The sequence below is a fragment of the Octopus bimaculoides genome, chromosome 2 (genome assembly GCF_001194135.2).
Source record: "Octopus bimaculoides isolate UCB-OBI-ISO-001 chromosome 2, ASM119413v2, whole genome shotgun sequence".
In the NCBI taxonomy this organism is placed as follows: Eukaryota; Metazoa; Mollusca; class Cephalopoda; order Octopoda; family Octopodidae; genus Octopus; species Octopus bimaculoides.
Genome location: NC_068982.1, coordinates 150773352 through 150793160, shown reverse-complemented (window position 1 = coordinate 150793160; position 19809 = coordinate 150773352). Strand labels below are relative to the sequence as shown.

The 19809-nt window shown below is 36.1% G+C and overlaps 2 protein-coding genes across 4 annotated transcripts in view; one reads left to right on the top strand and one right to left on the bottom strand.

The window, feature by feature from the left end:
- Positions 1 to 19809, bottom strand: part of LOC128247040 (uncharacterized) — a 66648-nt gene that overhangs the window by 3548 nt on the left and 43291 nt on the right. For both annotated transcript variants that reach the window (XR_008263467.1, XM_052965667.1), the window contains one exon: positions 16231 to 16328. Coding sequence is in view for 1 of the 2 variants with exons in the window: in XM_052965667.1 (XP_052821627.1) it covers positions 16231 to 16328 (98 nt within the window). In the remaining variant the exon portion in view is untranslated. The remainder of the gene's footprint in view (positions 1 to 16230; positions 16329 to 19809) is intronic.
- Positions 1 to 19809, top strand: part of LOC106874334 (major facilitator superfamily domain-containing protein 12) — a 78338-nt gene that overhangs the window by 30573 nt on the left and 27956 nt on the right. For both annotated transcript variants that reach the window (XM_014922036.2, XM_052965666.1), the window contains exons 3-5: positions 5405 to 5612; positions 13637 to 13745; positions 15084 to 15266. In XM_014922036.2, coding sequence (XP_014777522.1) covers positions 5405 to 5612; positions 13637 to 13745; positions 15084 to 15266 — 500 coding nt within the window. The remainder of the gene's footprint in view (positions 1 to 5404; positions 5613 to 13636; positions 13746 to 15083; positions 15267 to 19809) is intronic.

Here is a 19809-nt window from a genome sequence, read left to right as displayed (position 1 = left end):
GGGGGGGGGGGGTTATTGTGCATTTCTGATCACAATCAGAAGTAGTGGGGGAGCATCATAGCCATAAGTTGAGGTATGAATAATTCACCTCTGGAAACATGGGTGTTTCATTCGACATCCTTAAACAACCCTTAATCAGGGTCTATTTGAGTGGGATGGGCTACTCAACCAGAAGAAAATTCTAACAGGGCCCCACCTGCAAAGTCATGTGCTGTTTATCTTGATATGAGACCACCAGGTCGTGCACATATGGTTGTGATGTATGTACCTAATGTACCCTTACCAGATGGGTAGTTATGCTGGGTATATTGGGCTTCATATATTTGTACCCCAGTGTCACTCTGATGACATGTGCTGCTCTCTCACTCAGTAATAATAATAATGATGATAATGGTTTCAAATTTTGGCACAGGACCAGCAGGTTTTGAGGGAGGGGCACTTATTTTGTGAACCCTGGAAAGATAAAAAGTAAAGTCATCCTTGGCAGAATTTGGACTCATAATGTATGATGAATGAAATGTTGGTAAGCATTTTGTCGAAAGTGCTAATGACTCTGCCACCTCACTGCAATAATAATAATAATGATGGACTCTCCGTCAAAGATGACATATGAGCATTCAGCTTTTGCCAAATGACCTACACAAATGATTTGCTTATAGTGATCAAATGTTCATGCCACACATTAGCTCACTCTCTCCATCAGACAGAATATTCACGACATTCAACATGGACATGAATATATGGTTCACTATAGAACATCCTGACAACACTGGATCCCTATCGCTACTTGATTTCCAACTGAAAATAACGGAAGGAGAGATCCACACCGAGTTCTACAGGAAAGCAGCCAGTAGAGATATGTTTGTCCTGTACAATTCAGCCCTTCCACTCGGTTCCAAAATAGGAGACACCAGAAAACCCAGAAAACACAGCAACACATGCTTCATTAAAATACCCCATTTTAGTGAGAGGATAACTACAGCCATCTGAAGAGCCATAAGAAGAGAAGGGCTAGACATACAACTAGCCCACTCCGGCCCCTCTCTGAGAAGACACCTAGCAAAGAAACGAGCAAGGGACAGCAATCAATGCACACTAACTAACTGCCCCATCCGTGACACAGGTTTATACCAACAGGTAAATGTTGTGTATAGAATACAATGTAACAAATGCAACAAGTTCTATATGGGTAACACAAGACCGTTACACATTCGCATCAAAATACATCTGAACATGAGAGCCTCCTCCAGAAAACATCTAGACAGATACCAGAACACTGACAAAAACATAACAGTCATAAGTGAGACCAATGAAAGAAATTTGGGTAATTTAAGAATTAAGGAAGCTACCCTCATAAACAGACTAGGGCCCCAAATTAACAACAGGCTAAATATATTATTTAGCTACATCTGGATGCGTGTAGGTTCATTTTTGATAACATGCTCATGTATTATAAAAAAACAAAACTGCATGTAGGCACAGAAGTGGCTATATCGTAAGTAGCTTGCTTACAAACCACATGGTTCCAGGTTTAGTCCCACTGCATGGTACCTTGGGCAAGTGTCTTCTGCTATAGCCCAGGGCCAGCCAAAGCCTTGTGAGTGGATTTGGTAGACTGAAACTGAAAGAAACCTGTCGTATATATATATATATATATATATATATATATATATATATATGTGTGTGTGTATGTATGTATGTATATATGTACATGTGTGTTTGTTCCCCCACCATCACTTGACAATCGATGGTGGTGTGTCTACATCCCCATAACTTAGCAGTTCGGCAAAAGAGAACAATAGAATAAGTACTAGGCTTACAAAGAATAAGTCCTGGGGTCGATTTGTTCTACTAAAGACAGTACTCCAGCATGGCTGCAGTCAAATGACTGAAACAAAAATAAAGAGTATAATGCATAACTTAAAAGCAGTGCTGTGGATGTGCCAACACACACAAGTTTGAGACATGGCCACCCTCACGCACTTCTCATGAGGAATTCCGGAAGGAGCTTTGTGAGACCACTGCAGAGACACTTCCAGAAAAAAAAATTGCAGTAACCTTTGGAAAACCAATTATAACAGAGTGACTCGACCAATTCCTAGTGATATTTGAAGGAATTTTTGTATTCTGAAATATTATATCATATCAGACTATGGATAATTAAATTATAACAGTTATTATAGTCCACTCTGCATTGTTGTGCCATTCAAGACATGTTATATTTTAATAATAATAATCCTTTCTACCATAGGCACATGGCCTGAAATTTTGGAGGAGGAAGAAATGCTGCAAAGCAGCTTACCATGAAGAATTTTATACTAAATGCTAAAAGTAAATTTAAAATAATGAAACATATTCCTTAAAGATAATTTAAGATTAACATATTTCTATATACTGACACCAATTTTTAACAGCCTATCACTAAAAAATTGTATTTCCCATAGTAAAAGTGTATAACAGTTTTGATGCTAATCTTCCTGAAACAGTCAAAATTTATTGAAACAAAGCTTGTGTATTTCAAAAGAAATATTTTAACAAAAGGGTTAATATAATATTAATGGTTGATACCATCACATATTTATAAAACTAAAAATAGAAATAATAGGAAATGAATCTAGTAAAGTAAAAAAAATTTCAAGTAAAACCTAAAATTTAGAGATGTTAACATAAACTTAACAATGGCTTAAGTTTTAATAAATAGGAAAGAAAACAAAATCCTATTGTTGTCAGAGAGATGAGTTCTATATGCAGGAAAAGCACAAGTGGAAATTCATCTGGAGTACCCAGCATTCTGACTATTCTTCCAAAAAACATTTTATTAATCAGATTAAGTGATATATATATCTTGCAAGTGAAATTTTAGACATTTCAACGAAATTTACTTAGCATAACAACAAAATCTAATGTTTTTGATGGTAACATGCATTTCTAGAGATAAAAATTAATTTTGAGGTCTACAGTATTTCTCCTGTAGTTTATCTCTTGGTTTTGGTAAGGGTTATTGTGATTTTCTGATAATTCAAACCAAATGCGTGTTTGTTTTTTTAATCTGTTGTGAAATATATCTACTAGATCAAGAAGATAATAAACATATGTTGTTTCTCATGATGTATCATGTTTGCTATTGGGAGGCATAATAGTTCTATGGATAAAATACTGGCTGTGAGTGCCATCTCAAGTCATTTACATTATACAATGAAGATTCAAAGTTTAAAAAATAACTGTTTTAACTAAATAGTAGATTTAGTGTTTATTGTCCCAATTCATTGTGAAATATTTCAATCTGCCCTTCTTCCAGGGTAAATTTTCCTTTCTACATTCCCACAGTATTCATCTTTTTACTTCTTCTGAATCCTCCTTTTTAAAATTTCATCCCAACCAACTTCAGCCATTAACCTCCCCTCTTCAGTGGCAAATCATGCTTTCTATTCTTTATTAGAAACCTTTCTCTCTTACACATGTCTACTTTTATCCAATGATCAATTATATATCTTCCATTCTTCAATGGATCTTTTCTCTCAACCTAAACTTAAATCTCTGTACAAATACTTCAGGTACTTTTCTTTTTTATCATAGCTGTTTATGAGAAATATATCTAATAGAAAAGAAAGGATCATCAGAACAAATAAGATGTCATAAATTTGCTCAGCCAGAGATGATTTGGGGTTAAAGAAATGGAACTGGTTATATCAATACCCTCTCTCAGCAGTACTTCACAGTTTCTGTCAATGATGCCCCATAGTCCCTATTGACAATTCTCCCTAACAGTCTCTACCAGCAACGCTTCACAGCCTCTTCTAGTGACATTTTACAGCCTCTGCTGGTCACATTTCACAGCCTCTGACTGCAACACTCTGCATTCTCTAGAGTGTTGGGCATGTTATAGAACCTATCATAAGTTTTAGAAATACTTTCAAATTGTTAAGATTTAAAATGTTCACCTTCATTTAACTCTTTACTGAATAAAAGATCAAGTGTTAACGTGTTAACCACTAAAGTGTAAATCGTTAAAAATGCTCTGCCTCTAAAAAAAGTCATATTTCTATCAAACAGTATAAAATAACTTTACATACCAGCTAGAAAACTTTAATCTAGCTAGTCCCTTAAATTTCACAGTGTTAAAATTAAATTTTCCCAAACAAGCACCATACTGCTTTAAAATAGAAGTGAGGCCAACAGTTTTAATTCCTAAATCCTCGAATGGTTATAGCTGGAAATCCCAATTGAATGCACTTTTTAATTGATACCTTCTGTGCTTAAATTAATCCTGAATCTTTATTTTTAATAAATAATATTAGGCATTACTAATACCAATTTGAAACAAAAATTAACTGACTTTTATTGTTTCTCTTTTCTCTTTCAAATTCTCAAGAACGCTTTCTCCATGTAGAATATAAAATTAATTGCAGGCTACCATAGAGAATGCACCTTTAGGAAATGTCTTCATGTTGTTTTGTTAATTGCCAAATCAGTGAATTTTCCACACCAAAATTATACATTCTTCAAGGACTAAGAGAGGTGACAAAGGACCAAGATATCTGGCACCTTGCTGTACACAAAAAGACCTATCCTCCACAGCAGAAGTGTTAATGCCACCCCTCCTGCTGAAGAGGATTGGTCTGCAAGACCCCTGTGCTAGAACCACATAAAAAGCACCTGTGCCAGCACCACATAATAGAACCCATGCTGGTGCTATGTAAAAGCACCTGTGCAGATGCCATGTCAAAAAGCACCCAGCACACTCTGTAAAGTAAGCTGGCATTAGGAAGGGCATCCAGCCATAGAAGCCAAGCTAAATCAGGCTGGAAACTGGTGTAGCTCCCTTGCTTGCCAGTTCTGGCCAAATCATCCAACCCATACCAGCATGAAAAATGGATGTTAAAGGAGGAGGAGGAGGAGTATATAGTCTGATAGTTGTGTACTATGTTTTTCTGAGATCTAATATGGCCAAAGCATGTTTCACATTGTCACCATACTTCCCAAATACCAACCTCACTCACTTGTCCTCTACATATGTCCATTTAATCTTTTATTAACTGTAATGTCAGGGGTTTTCTCTTTTGTTCTTTTTTATAGGAATTTTTATTAACACCAATGACTTTTCTTCAGTTGTAATTGCAATTGGTTAAAACATATTTTCACTCTTAGTAGCTTGCACTTAGCTATATATATACTTTATGCAGAAGTCACCCTTATGAAAATTTCCAATGTTATTTTAACAAACACATCTTTAAACTACAATAATTAACACATCTTTTAACCACAATAATTAGCACATCTTTTAACCTGTTATAATAGTTGGTATAATTGCTATAATAATAGATTAACATAAATTAACACAATTTCTTTTAACTTAAAGTTAAGCCTTTATTTATTAAAACTTTGGTTTTTTCTCTTAATCTAGGTACTTTCTGTGTTCTTTTGAGCTTTCCTTTTATCTTCAATCCCTGCATTACTTGTGAAAATGAGCCAGATTCCATACAACTAATATACTACATATCCTTCATCCTGGTATTTCAATTTGGTTGGGCAAATGTTCAGATTTCCCATCTGTCTCTCATCCCAGAATTGACCAGAAACAAACATGAACGTGTGTCACTGAACAGTATACGGTAAGGTTCTATTTTTATATTGGCAGCAAGAATTTTTCAGATTGCAAAGAAAATGATGCATATACATACATGTATGTATACATTAATGTATGTATACATATACATACATATAAGTATACATTAATACACGCATTTAAACAGACATTTATGCATACACACATTTATACATTGTCCAACAGTAAGTTGTTGATCCATTTAGTCACTTCTCTTCAGAGAAAGGTATCAACATCACTACTCCCCATTTTTACTTTCCTTATAATTTTAATGTTTCATATCTGTAAAAGACATTTTATTTTCCTTTGTGAAATATTCTTCTTGTTTCTGTTTTCCTGGCATTTGTACATATGGCTACAGCTGCCCATTGGTGCTTGTACCCTGTGTGTGGGTGTGTGTTTGTGTACATGCTTGAGTTTGTGAGTTGTGTGTGTTTCTGTGTGTCGAACATTACAATGCACACAATACTTGATACTACCCACTCATCAGAGCCTATAAGAGAGGAAGATCCAGCTGATACATTGAGACCGTTTGAACTAAGAAGGGTCCCTTGAATATCTAAAGGTCCCCTCAATTAAAGAGAAATGTAAAAATTTTACACTTCCATTCTGTTCCATTATTTTACAAAGATTATCAAACATGTTATCTATTTAGGCATATCCCTTCACATCTCACATGCAACAAAACTTCAGTGTCCCAAGTCCCACAAGTGGCTTGTTGCTGCTGCTGTTTGAGCAAAATCAAGGCTTACAAGCCTGGGAAATCTCATCCACTCTTTGAAACTGGGTTAGAATTCACACAGCCTGTAAGCTTTCTTGCTTCTCAAACAGCACCTAGTTCTTTTGGTTCCTTACCAAAACAAATCTCAACCAACTTTACAGAGGTCTTATTTTCTTCTCTGCTAAACACTGGTAGTTCTGTAAACCCTAAACCCATGTAGAAAGTCTCCACCTTTACTGCAGCTTTGCATCCAACTCCACGCTAGATATTCTTGGTCTGTCAATCACAAATTTACCCCCCCCCCCATTCCACTCCACTAGATTCCTCCACTTCCACATACACATGTACCAGGTGTGGAGATACCACTAATTACTTTAAAGAAACAAGTCTACCAGTCCTAACAATGTCCTCTACCAACTCATTATACTTAAGCATTGTGTCTCAAAACTTGAACCATAAAAACCCCACACTCTACTCTCTTTCACACACACACACGCGCATCCTGTTGTGTTGACATGCAACTTATGTAGCTACAGGCATTGCTATCATGCTGATATTATTACTGTTGTTGGCAGTTATTTATTCAAAAGTTGTTGAGTTGGTAGTGGTGATGCTGTTGATTGTACTGGTTTTAGTGTTGGTAATAAGTGGAGGTTTGTTGTTGGTGGTGATCATTATATTTATCATCATTTAATGTCCATTTTCCATGCCATCATGGTTTTGATGGTTTGACTGGAGCTGGTAAGGCCAGTGGGCTGCATCAGGCTCTTTTGTCTGTTCTTGCAAGGTTTCTATGGCTAGATGACCTTCCTAAAGCCAACCACTTTACAGAATGTACTGGGTGCTTGTCATGTGACACTATCACCAGTGCTTTTAACATGGCACCAACACCAGTGCTTTTAACATGGCACTAACACAAGTGCTTATTATGTGGCACCAACACTAATGATTTTAATGTGGCATCAGCCCCAGTGCTTTTAACATGGAATTCAGCACCTGTGCTTTTAACATGGCACCAGCACAAGTGCTTTTTATGTGGCACCAGCGCTAGTGCTTTTCACAAGGCAACAATAATAGTGCTTTTTACATGGCACTAGCTCTGGCATCAATTCTGCTGTGGTGAACAGGTCTTGAGTTTTGCAAGGAGCCAGATATCTTAGTCCTATGTCATCTCCTTCATAAGGTGCAATGTTTAGAGATTGGCCTTCAGCACTTCATCTCATGTCTCCCTGGGTCTCCATCTTCCACTACTTCCATCCATTTTAAGTGATCAGTACTTCTTTATGCAACTGTCTACATCGATATGCATCACATAACCAATCCAATACAGTCTTCTCTCTTGCACAATGCATCTAATTCCTCTTATACCTAACTTTTCTCTCAACACACTAGCGCTCTGTCGCATATGTACACTGACATCACACATCTAGTAGAGCATACTAGCTTCATTCCTTTCTAGCCTTCATATGTCTTCTGCATTCAGAGCCTACCTCTCACTACCATGTAGCAATGCCTTTTGTATACATGAATACTGTTCTAGTTAATTGTATTGTTTACTGTTTAATTCCAAGTCAATTTTCATAGACTAAAATCAAAGACATTTCATTCAGCATCTAAACTACACAAGAATACCACATCTCATGAGTGTTATTTTAGAGGAAGTTGCTTATATTGTTCAGACTACTGTTGTTGTTGGTCAAGGATTGGTGAGTTGGTAATGGTGTTGGTTGTATTGGTTTGGGTATTGATATTAGTTGTGTTGGTGATGATGATTGACAGTGGTGCTGGTGAAGGTCGATTTAGATAAATAGGTTGGTAGAAAGATAAATATTCTGAGTTCAAATTCCGCCGAGGTCGACTTTGCCTTTCATCCTTTCGGGGTCGATTAACTAAGTACCAGTTACACACTGGGGTCGATATAATCGATTTAATCCCTTTGTCTGTCCTTCTTTGTCCCCTCTGTGTGTAGCCCCTTGTGGGCAGTAAAGAAATAAGAAAGATAAATATTCACCATGATCCAAGAAAATATACACAAACACATAAATATTCACTGTAAAAAATTCTACCTTACATTCAGTAAGTGTTTATAGCAATGCATGTACAAACACTTGCATACTTACACACACACACACACACACACACACACACACACACACATGCATGTGCGTGCACACACACACACACACATGCATGTGCGTGCACACACACACACACACACACACACAATATATATGTGTGGGTATGTATCAGGATTACAGTTTTTCAAATTGTGAACTATACTTTGATCTTAGTTAAATTTAGAGAGAAGCAACCATTTAGCTAAGAAGAAAGTGTAGCTTTTAAATACTTAAAATTTATCAAAGTTTCTGTAAGAACAAAATTACAAACTATATCCTGAAATTAGTAGTCCTACTTTACAGTTCCTGTAAGTACGAAATCCTGTAATTTGAGATAGCCTTATCACAACAGGGGAGTGCTTCTACTTATTATTAATTACTGAATCACATGCCATGAGCATCATAAAATAGCTTGTGTGTGAGGTATTTTTCTGATAAGCTTCAAAGCATGCAAGCAAACTTTTTTGGGATGATGATGATGATGATTATAAAGCAAATATAATGATGGTGAAGTGTATGCAGGTTGAAGCCTATTTGTATGTTTACGAGATCTGTCAATCACACATGCGAGCTTTCTTCTCAGATGCATAATGCTTCTGTCCCCCATACCAGGGTCTTGCCAGCCCACACCTTCCACACCTTCAGAGTTGGCACATTGAAAGGTAGGTCTAGTGAGATTGTTGAGATGCTTGAACAGAGACTTGTAGATTTGTGCTGCATCCAAGAAGTAAGATGGAGAGGAAGTACTGCTTGGTTCCTCACAGGCAAAGAACATAGGTATAAGATTTTCTGGGTAGGGAACACTGATGGGGTTGGGGGTGTGGGTATACTCCTTGATAATAAAGTAATCGAGGTAGTCAGAGTCTGTGATAGAATACTTAAGCTTAGACTAGTGCTACAACATGGATTAGCAACCATTCTCTCGGCCTGTGCTCCTCAGCCAGGGCTACCTGATGAATAGAAAGACTGATTTTATGACACCCTTTTGCAGACTACCTCTTCAACAAATGACAAGGACCTTCTCTTTGTGGCTGGCAACTTCAACGAGCATGTTGGACAACATTCAGGGAGCTTCCATGGTGCACATGGGGGAAATGGATTTGGTTCCCGCAATGAAAAGAGAAGCAGGCTGTTGGAGTTCTGTAATGCAAATGATCTTATGATCTGTAATACTCACTTCAGGAAACCTGCCAGTCACCTGTTCACCTACCAGTCTGGTGGGTACACTAGTCAGATTGACTACATTCTTGCCAGGAAATGAGAGACTTTTCCAGGCGAAGAATGCACCCTACAACATAGGTTAATAGTTAGCAACTTCAGGATCAGGGCTAAATGGCTGCCCAGAAGATGACCAGCATGGAAAAGAAGGATCTGGAAGCTTAAGGATCCTCTGAATGGGCAGAGATTTAGAGACGTATTACTTGAAGCTTTTGATGAAAAAGAGGAAGATTTAGCATCACACAATGTGGAGGATAACTGGAGGTTCCTACAGGACAACCTGTTGAAGGCTACTAACAAGATCTGTGGCTGATGCAAAGTCCCCTCTTGACCTAAGGTGACATGGTGGTGGAACAATGTTGTTGGCAGGGCCATTAGGGAAAAGAAACGGGTATGGAAGGACTGGAAGTGTGGTGGTAGCAGGGAACTGTATCAGATCACCAGAAGGGAAGCTAGAAGACCAGTTTACTTAGCCAGAGGGGAAGTAGATAAGAAAAAAATTGCCAATGTTCTGCATTGTGAGGACCAGAGGCTTGAAGTGTTTCATATTGCAAGACAGTGTGTGTGAGAAAATTGTGATGTCATAGGAGAGAAATGTGTTGGCATGGATGATAGTTCACTTGCATTTAATGATGCTGCAAAGAGAGAGATGCCTCTATGAAAAGTTGCTAAATGAAGAGAAAGAATGGAAGAAAGAGAGTCTGCCAAATGCCAACCCAACAGAGGGACTAGCTACTCAAATTGACAGTACCTTGGTAGAAAAAGCAATTAAGGGTATGAAGACAGGGAAAGCCTCCTGCCTATCAGGAATCACTGCTGAGATGCTTAAAATATCTGGCGGTGTAGTCTATAGTTAACCAGGTGATACAGGAAGGAGTCATACCCAATGACTGGTGTAGCAGTACCATAGTCAACTGCCAGCTGCAAGAGAAATTCCTAGTCAAAGATAAACCCCTGTACTTGGCTTTTGATGACATGGAGAAAGCCTTTGACAGGGTCCCCCAATCCCTTATCTGGTGATCAGTGTGGAAACTAGGGATAGATGTGTGGTTGGTGAGAGTTGTACGAGCCATGTACTGGGATGCTGTCAGTAAGGTGATAGTTTTAGGGTGTGGCAGATGCCCAGGTGCAATAAGCACTGAAGATGTACAAAAAACATTTCATCACATACCAGTGGCATGTAAAAAGCACCATTCAAGCGTGGCTAATGCCAGTGCCGCCTGACTGTCATCTGTGCCAGTGGCATGTAAACAGCACCATTTGACTGTGGCCGATGCCGGTGTCGCCTGACTGGCACATAAAAAGCACCATTTGAGCCTGGTCAATGCCAGTGTTACCTGCCAGTCCTCAGTCAAACCATCCAACTCATGCCAGTATGGAAAGCGGACATTAAATGATGATGATGATAATGATGAATTCATGGTGAAAACATTCATAATGTCCTTTGAAATTTCTTTTACCACAAATAACAGTGATATAATTAATTGCATTGAATCTGGGACAGATAAAGCAAATAATGTTAATGGGCAGCATAATTCCTTGTCTTGAAATTCAGAAATATGAACCCACATTTTACATTTGTAAAATATACATCAGCACATGTGTAGCTGTGTGGTAAGAACTTTAATTCCTGACTACATGGTTCTAGATTCAGTTCCAATGTGTAGCAGCAACTTTATCACTTGTTGAAATAAAAAACAATTACATAGCACATAATCTAACTGATATGTTTTGAGATGGAACCAATGAATTTTATCTTCATTTTGCTTGCTGTATCATCTTTAAATTTGAGCTTCATGGTGGATGATTTAATTTGTATATCAATACTTAGTTGACATCTGTTAAATTTATAATTATAATACAAAATACAGAATCAAAGATCATAATATTTCTATACTGAATATAATTTTGTTGTGGAAAGAAAACAGCTGGCACCAATATGTAAATCAGTTTGCCTTGTATATGTTCATATGCATTTTTTTTTTTTTAATGAATTAAACCATTTTATTGATCATCATGACAAGCAAAGTTGAAAGAACTGTAAAAAAAAAAATGCACTTAAAATGTTTAAAGAACTCAAGCTGTTACAGTATCAAAAGTAGATGCAAAGAAAAATCCTGTCTTTGGCTGGTAGTTTTTGTTCTGCTATGGGACAAAATCATTAGTTCAGACCTTGTACCTGACAGTACAGCATAAGTATTGAAGAGACTACATAGACATTTTCCAAATAAATCAAGAATTGTTCTGGCGCTATAAAAAGTTTAAGTTCTATTACTGAGACAAGTTAGTGGGACAAAATCTTCTCAAACTTAAACTATTTGCATATATAAAACAAATTCTTTGGAAACAAACTACGGAGATTATTTAAAACTGTAATTTGAGGATAGTTTTTCCAGTTTTATATAGTCATTAAAGAACAGCTGGTTTTTAATGAGAGCACTGAATGTTATTGATAATGTTACTGCAGACTTTGACAAGTATTACTGCAGACTTTGACAGTGGCGAATTAATCCTGTCTGAATACAGCTGTTATCATTCTGATTTGATGCCTAAGAGATACCTAAAGTGCTTCACATATTGGCTTAAAATATAGAATGGCCAGAATTTCAATTATGATCCATTCTGTATCAAAGACAATTAGGAAAGAGTAATTTATCAACTTCATCATTCACTATCAAGTTTAATTAAAACTGGCAAAGGTGTATAAAGGAAGGATACCAGACTGAGATCTAATAATTGATATTCAATAGAAAGCCCCCTACTTGTTAATTTAAAAAGATGATGAAGATGAAAATGACATACCAGACAGAATTGCTATTGCATAAACAGATCAAGAACAAAAAGAGCTACTTGGCAAATTACTTGCCTGAACATTATATATAAGCTCTACACCAACTGTCTCAAACATTTCTTGCAAGACCATTGCAAGTACATCAAGTTTAACCATCAATGATTTGATGAAGAAAGAGGTTGAAATAAGAATGTGGTTATGTACTAAACAACTTTTAATAAAGCTGTGGTGTTTGAAGTAAATTATGAACATTGTATAGAGCTTTCTTCTTCCAGCTTCAGGGGCATTCAAAAGCTATCATGGGCACTGCCCTTTCTTCTCTGACTTGATCATTAAAAAAACTGTAACTCTTCACTATTGTAGTTTTTCTAACTTTGCTTATGTTAGAGAGAAACCAAATCCTTTTTTATACGATAAATTCAAATAAGAAAAGGAAGAGACCTTACATAGTTGCAAAAATAGCTGTGTTGTTACATAGTTTGCTCTGTAACCATATGGTTCTAAATTTGATCTCATATTGAGCAAGTGTCTTCTACCTGTAGCCATAGACTGATTAATGCCTTTTAAGTGGAATTTGATTGATAGAAACTGTGGGAACCTGTCATATGTACATGTGTGTGTGTGTGTGTGTGTGTGTGAAAGAGAGAGAGAGCCCATCATCATTGTTTTTACATCTGCTTTTCTTTCTGGTATAGGTTGGGTGGCCTGGAGAAAAAGTAATGGCTAGTAGTACAAGGGAATAAATAGAATAGCGTATCAGATACCAACGGATATTTTCAGTCCCTCATTACTCAGTTTACTTCAAGGCACACATAAACTTACCTAAAATGTCATTCACAGACTTGAATAAGTCAACTTTCATTGTGTTATTTGGAGCAGTCCAAAGATGTAATTTGAATGAAATAACTCAATTATGGATTAAATCCAAATTCCAAAATTACTTCATTAGGACACTCTACATACATATTCTACTGACATTATTTATCATTATTATGGCCGGGTTCCAACCTGGACCACAGCAACAAAGTCCACCCACTACACTTCTCGGTCCAAAATCACTGTCTTGAGGTCCTGGATACATTTCAGGCCAGTGTTTGTAATCAAGTTGTCGATGTAAGTGTGACAATGTTTTTCTCTTCTTTCGTCACCATTATAAGTTTTTTTTAATTTTTCCTTTTTTTCAGTTATGCTTTTACAGTGCTATCAAATTTAGCAGTATATATTATATTTTGGATAATATTTAATATGAATGTTGGTGAGAAGTTAGGAAGAAAAGATAGTGGCAAGTTTGAGGTAAGACATATTTCTCTTTTAATCTCATTACTTTGTTACAGACTATTTCAATTGTTAGTGGCCTCATCAGCATCAATCATATGTTCATCACCTTAAAGACCATCAAAATCATATAACTTACCAGAGGATCCATCAGTGACTTACAAATGTAAGTCACTGATGGATCCTCTATGTGGCTTTTCAGCTTGCTAGAAATAAGAGTAAAATCACTATCAAATCATACTTTACTGTTTTAAAATTGAAGGACATATTGGATAATGTAATCCTAGATACTTTGTGTTGAAGAAAATAGATGTGTTTATGTTCGGAATACCTTTGATTGTAGCTTGCTTGAATAGGGCTGACCAGAGGCTAAACAAATCCACTTATAAAGTCAACAAATCTAGTTATGTAGTAATTTACATAATTCTATGTACTTGTCAGTGTCAAGCTGAGATTAATGTCAAAGACCCAGAGATAACTAGGAATTAAGATTTTAAAATATTCACGTGAAAATCAATACCAGCATATTTTAGTTTCAGAAGCAGTTGATGTTAAGTGAAACATTTTTGTTCAATTACATTCCAGAATAGAAATAAAACTCCAATGAGCTGAGGCTATGACATTTCCAGTTTCTGGTGATAACTATTTCTTTTGACTATAATTAATAATACTCTGAGGGAAAGGTATGAAAACCCATCTCTCCAATCCTTGAAATCCCTGCTACTAATTATGAACAGTACAGCAGCATTTAATGGACCAATCTGTTTATTAATAGATAAGCTTGTGAAGTATTCAATCAAAAACCCATAGGACCATTCCATTTACGTTCAGAGATTTGTTATCTCTTAGTCACACACCCTGACAGCTTCCATCAAATGAAGTACCAGTTTAGGACTGAATTCCCCTACTCCTAAATATATGGTCTTGTGCTTATGTTAGAAATCATTACTAACCCTTTAGCATTTAAACTGACCATATCTGGCCAAAATATTCTGCCTCTTTTATGTTCAAACTGGTCATATCCAACATCTCACACATACCCTACAATGTCATTCTAAAAATAAACAACCACATCATCAAAATTTTGAAGCTACAAGTCAGTGCTTGATTAATTCAAAACAATGTGAATAAATAAGCATTTCACTTGACAGAATAATTTGAATGCTAATGGGTTAATACAAAGTAATTACAAGTGAATATAACAGTGCATTTGTATTTTCATTAGCTACAAGATACAAGTTTAAAAAAAAGACTTAAATATTTGGAACCAATAAAAGAGAAATTCTCTTCACTTCCTTCTCTCATTTACATTTGTTATTTACAGATTTTCCATTTACAATGTTTCTTTATTTTCAGCTACTTGTATTTATAGTGACTGGAATTGGAGTATTTTTCTCCTTTATATTTCATACTTTCTCCCCAGAGAAAATGTACTCCACACCAGCTGTAACAGAAAGCCAGGAAAAAGACGGTTTATTGTCATGCACTCGAAGTATAATGACATGGAAAGACTGGTGGTATGAACCACAGTTTTACATGGTATATAGATCATTTTTTAACATATTCCTTATTCTCATCATTCTCTTACAAGGTGGTATCAAAAAGTTCCTGGACTAGTTCTGTAGCACACCAACAGATGGCAGCACATGATTGTGTGCACACTGAGAGCTGGTAGTGTGTCAAGTGACATTGCTGTGTTTACTTTGCAAGTTGTGAAATTTTTGTTTTTGCGACCATGTGTCTGCTGTAGTCTACTATTTTTGTCATGGACAGGATGTTGGAGCAAAGAGCCATCATAAAATTTTGCATTAAACTTGGAAAGTTTGCTACAGAGACATGAGCATGCTTCGGCAAGCTTGTGGTAATGAGGCAATGGGTCATACACAATGTTTCAAATGGGACGGACACTTCAAAAGCAGAAGACTGTCCTTGGAAGATGATGAGCAATCTGGAAGACCTGCCTCGAGTGTCACCCCTGGAAATATTGTATTGTGCATTGAGAATTAGTACCCCAGGGCCAGACCATCAATTGAGAGTTCTCTTGCAATGTTTTGAAGTGTTTGAAGGAGGACATTCAGCAAAAGTGACCAGATCTGTGGAGCGACAAGAATTGGATTCTTCATGACCACAATGCACCCTGTCACTGAGCTCTCCTCACTTCCACACCTGCCCCATTCACCAGATTTAGCACCTGTAGACTTCCATCTCTTCCCCAAGAGGAAAATGCAGCTCAAAGGTCACTGTTTTAACACCGCTGTCAAAATCAAAAGCAAATTACAGAAGGTCTTTGACTCACTTATGGAAAATGACTTCCAGGCCGGATTCCAAAAGTGGTAGGAATGCTGGGACCGGTGTGTTATTATGCAAAGTGACTATTTCGAAGGAGATGATGTTAAAACTTAGGTAAATAAGTTATTATTTATTAAACATAACTAATCCAGGAAATTTTTGATACCACCTCGTATTTATAGTAGTCATTCTTCATTCCTGTTTTTTCTTTTACCTTTTTCTCCCTCTTTTTCTTTGTTTCTTGTAAGTCATCTCTCTTGTGAGATCCTTCCAACTTAGAATTTCTTTCTGTTTGAAAACTGCATGTGAAATCTAATATGGCCAAATAAAAGAAAATTTTATTTACTATACAGAAAAGAAATTATAAATATTTAAATAAGAGGTAAACATTTAAATTTGTGTTTATAGATAATTTGACATTTTAAGAACATTAGAATAAATATATAAAGAGCAAAAATGTATTTTTTATGTAAAATCCAGACTCCTCCCTTAAGATTACACTTAAGGGTTACAAAGGTTGCAGGTGCTTCACCTTCAATATAATTTCATGTTATAAAGATATTTAAACAGAAAATTGTTCCAAACTAGTTTGTAAACCTTAAGATGTTTGGATTTTCATAGATCAAGTATTTAGTATAGGATTTGCCATGCCAAAACTGACATTGAAGCTCGCTAGATCCTGTCAAACCACCCAACCCATGCCAGCATGGACAATGGACATTAAAAGAGGAGAAGGAAGAAGAGGAGGAATGGCTGATGTACCAAGTTCTACACAGCTTATTAGTTCAGAGAAGTAGGAACTGTTGTAATAGTTATAGAAGAGATAGAGAGGACACAGTATTTTGGTGAGCTAATGGTTATAATGGGTTTGTGAGTGAAAATCTGGTAATGAGACAGATGCCTTTTCTTTTGTATTTTGATATAGTCTGGTGTTGTGCATGACAGCGACAATATCCCAGTTTATATATGAAGTACTCCAGAGTAGGTCATAGTTGAACTTTTTCTGTCAGCATTCTTTCAGAACTGTAGTATAATCTAGTCCTGCTGAGAACATCTACTCCGGTGTGTAGTTTTGGCTATGATATAGATGTGCGTGTCACTTTGAGATTTCATCAGAACAGATTTGATGGCTGGATACCCCATGAGAAATACCGTTTTTGTCCAGATACAAATGTTACTACAGCTCTATATAGATATAATGACTGGTGTGCCTGAGCAGATTCATCTGGTGTTAGTGAAGCGGTTTAAAAACTATTATTTACCATCAGTCAGTTTCATTATCATTCCAGTAAGCAACTATGTCAACTATTCTTATCTGCTAATTGTTTTTAACTTTGAAATGAGTTCTGTTGTCAGGATGATCAGCCTTTGGACACCTTCCTCTTCCACATACAAATGAGACACAGTATGTCACTGATGATAGAAGCCATCTCATTGCCAGATGCACTCATGTGCTCAATTTGTAGAGAAAATATTCTCTTTTGTAACAGTTGTCACTCTACTGGAGGAGATATTAATTTGATATTAGGAAGACATTAAACAGGTGTTCAAAAAATTATCATTAACAATATATTCTGACATACTTAATATAACAACCAAATTATTGAAAAAAGTTATCATTAAATTATATTAATTTCTAAATGCAAAGTTCATATTAAAACAATTCATAAGACTTTTTTTTCTTTTCTTGTTTTGGTTTCTGAAATCTATCTGATACTTCCATATACGTCTCCATTACCATATGTCTACATTCACATTCAATCAATATAGAAGCTTGGGAATAACAGAGAATATAATCCATTCCACCTCGCATTCAACAAAAATATGCCTATTAGATGATATTACAGGTGTAATATATATTATAAAATATCTGGTAAAAGTAAACAGATAAATTAAATTACTGTTTTAAATAAAACATATTAAAGACATTTTGAAGTTGAAATTGCAGACCATTAGCAAATAAATTATCAATTATTTAAAATTTATGTTTCCACCAGCTGCAAGGCTTAAGTAACTATAACTTAGTTTTAGATTCAAACAAAAGGCAAGTCTTCTCCAAGATAAAACTAGCTTTTCTCTTTAGAACCAGAAAATAATTCAGCCCCCAACAACAGTTAACTCTATAAAGCTATCTATCACTCTGTCACCCTATCTTTGTTGTTGCTAGTGGCACAATAAAATGCACCCAGTACTCTCTAAGTATTGGGTTGGGAGGATCTTTTAGTCTTATTGAAGATGTGACAGCCTCTCTAGAGCTATGCAATGAAAGAATGCATCCAGTAAAACCTATAAAGTGATTGATGTTGGAAGGGCATCCAGCCATAGAGACCAAACTAAAAACAAAACTTCTAAGTCAGATGAGGTCCTTCAACACATCTAGGTTACAACCTGCCAAACCCATGTCAGCATGAAAAGCAGATACATCATCATCATCATCATCATCTCTGTTCATGGAGGCAGTAAGTTGTATATAGAAGATTGAGAAGTGAGGGATATCATATACATAGTTAAAAATAACAGCATTAATGTACAAAAGGAAGAGTATTGGAGTTATAATCTTTTGGTACACTAGAATTGATTGAATGTAAATCACAGAGAGACCCATCAGTGCACTCTAAAATGAAATAATCTAACAGGAAACTGATTCAACAGACAGGAGATGAATACAGCCCACAGGTGGGCAATTGTCATCTCAGATATGATTGATGTCTTTGTTAATCTCAAGATTATGATGTAATAGAGCATGACTACAGGAACTGCACAGCTTGATGGTTATGGAAGAAAGGGGATGATTATGAATGTTTCCATCATCGTTGATATATTGGAAGTGAAGTGAGGGTGATAATTAAGTTGTTGGAATGATCAAAGAAGTTTCTTTACTCAGGAATGTGGTACACTGGTGTATAATGATTAAGGTAGAGACAGAGAGAGGATTGAAGAGCTTAATGAAGAGAGGGTGACAGAAGGAACACTGTTATCTTAGTGGATTGGAGTGCTGCAAAATGTAGGTAATAAAGACAGGCCGGATACAAAATATCATAGAAAAAGAAAGTTAACATTTATGCTTGTAATTTCACTAATGATGGCAGTCCCATTTTTAATAGAAAATCAAGAGAGTTCTTGTCACACTATACATTCATAAAGCCTTCCTTAACCTTTTAGCATTTAAACCAGCCATATCCAGCCCAAAAATTCTCCTTGTTTAATGTTCAAACCAACCAAATCCCACCTCTCACACCTACTTTACAATGTAATTTTTAAAATAAATAATCACACCATTGAAATTTTAAAGTTACAAGATAATACATGATTAATTCAAAACAATGTAAATGAATAAGCATTACATTTGACAGGGTTAAGTGATTTCTTTCCAAGATTAATTGATAAAAAAAAAAAATGTGTTTTAGGTATGGTTTCATCAACAGGGAACTTCGGGATATTTAACCCCTTAACATTCAGATTACTCAGTCAAATGTAATACTTATTTGTTCACATTTTTTAAAAATTCATCATGCATTTCTCATAGCTTTGAGATATTGATGATATGTTTGTTCATTTTTAGAATGAGATCATAGAGTAAGTGTGAGAGGCTGGATCTGGCCAGTTTGAACATAAAACAAGTAGAATCTTTGGGCCTGATATGGCCAGTTTAAATACTAAACAGTTGAACATCCATCTCATTATCTTGTGTACAAAAGAAGCAGGTCAAGGTGCTAGCAGCAAATATCCCCCATCACTCGCGCTCTCTCTCTCTCTCTCTCTCTCTCTCTCTCTCTCTCTCTCTCTCTCTCTC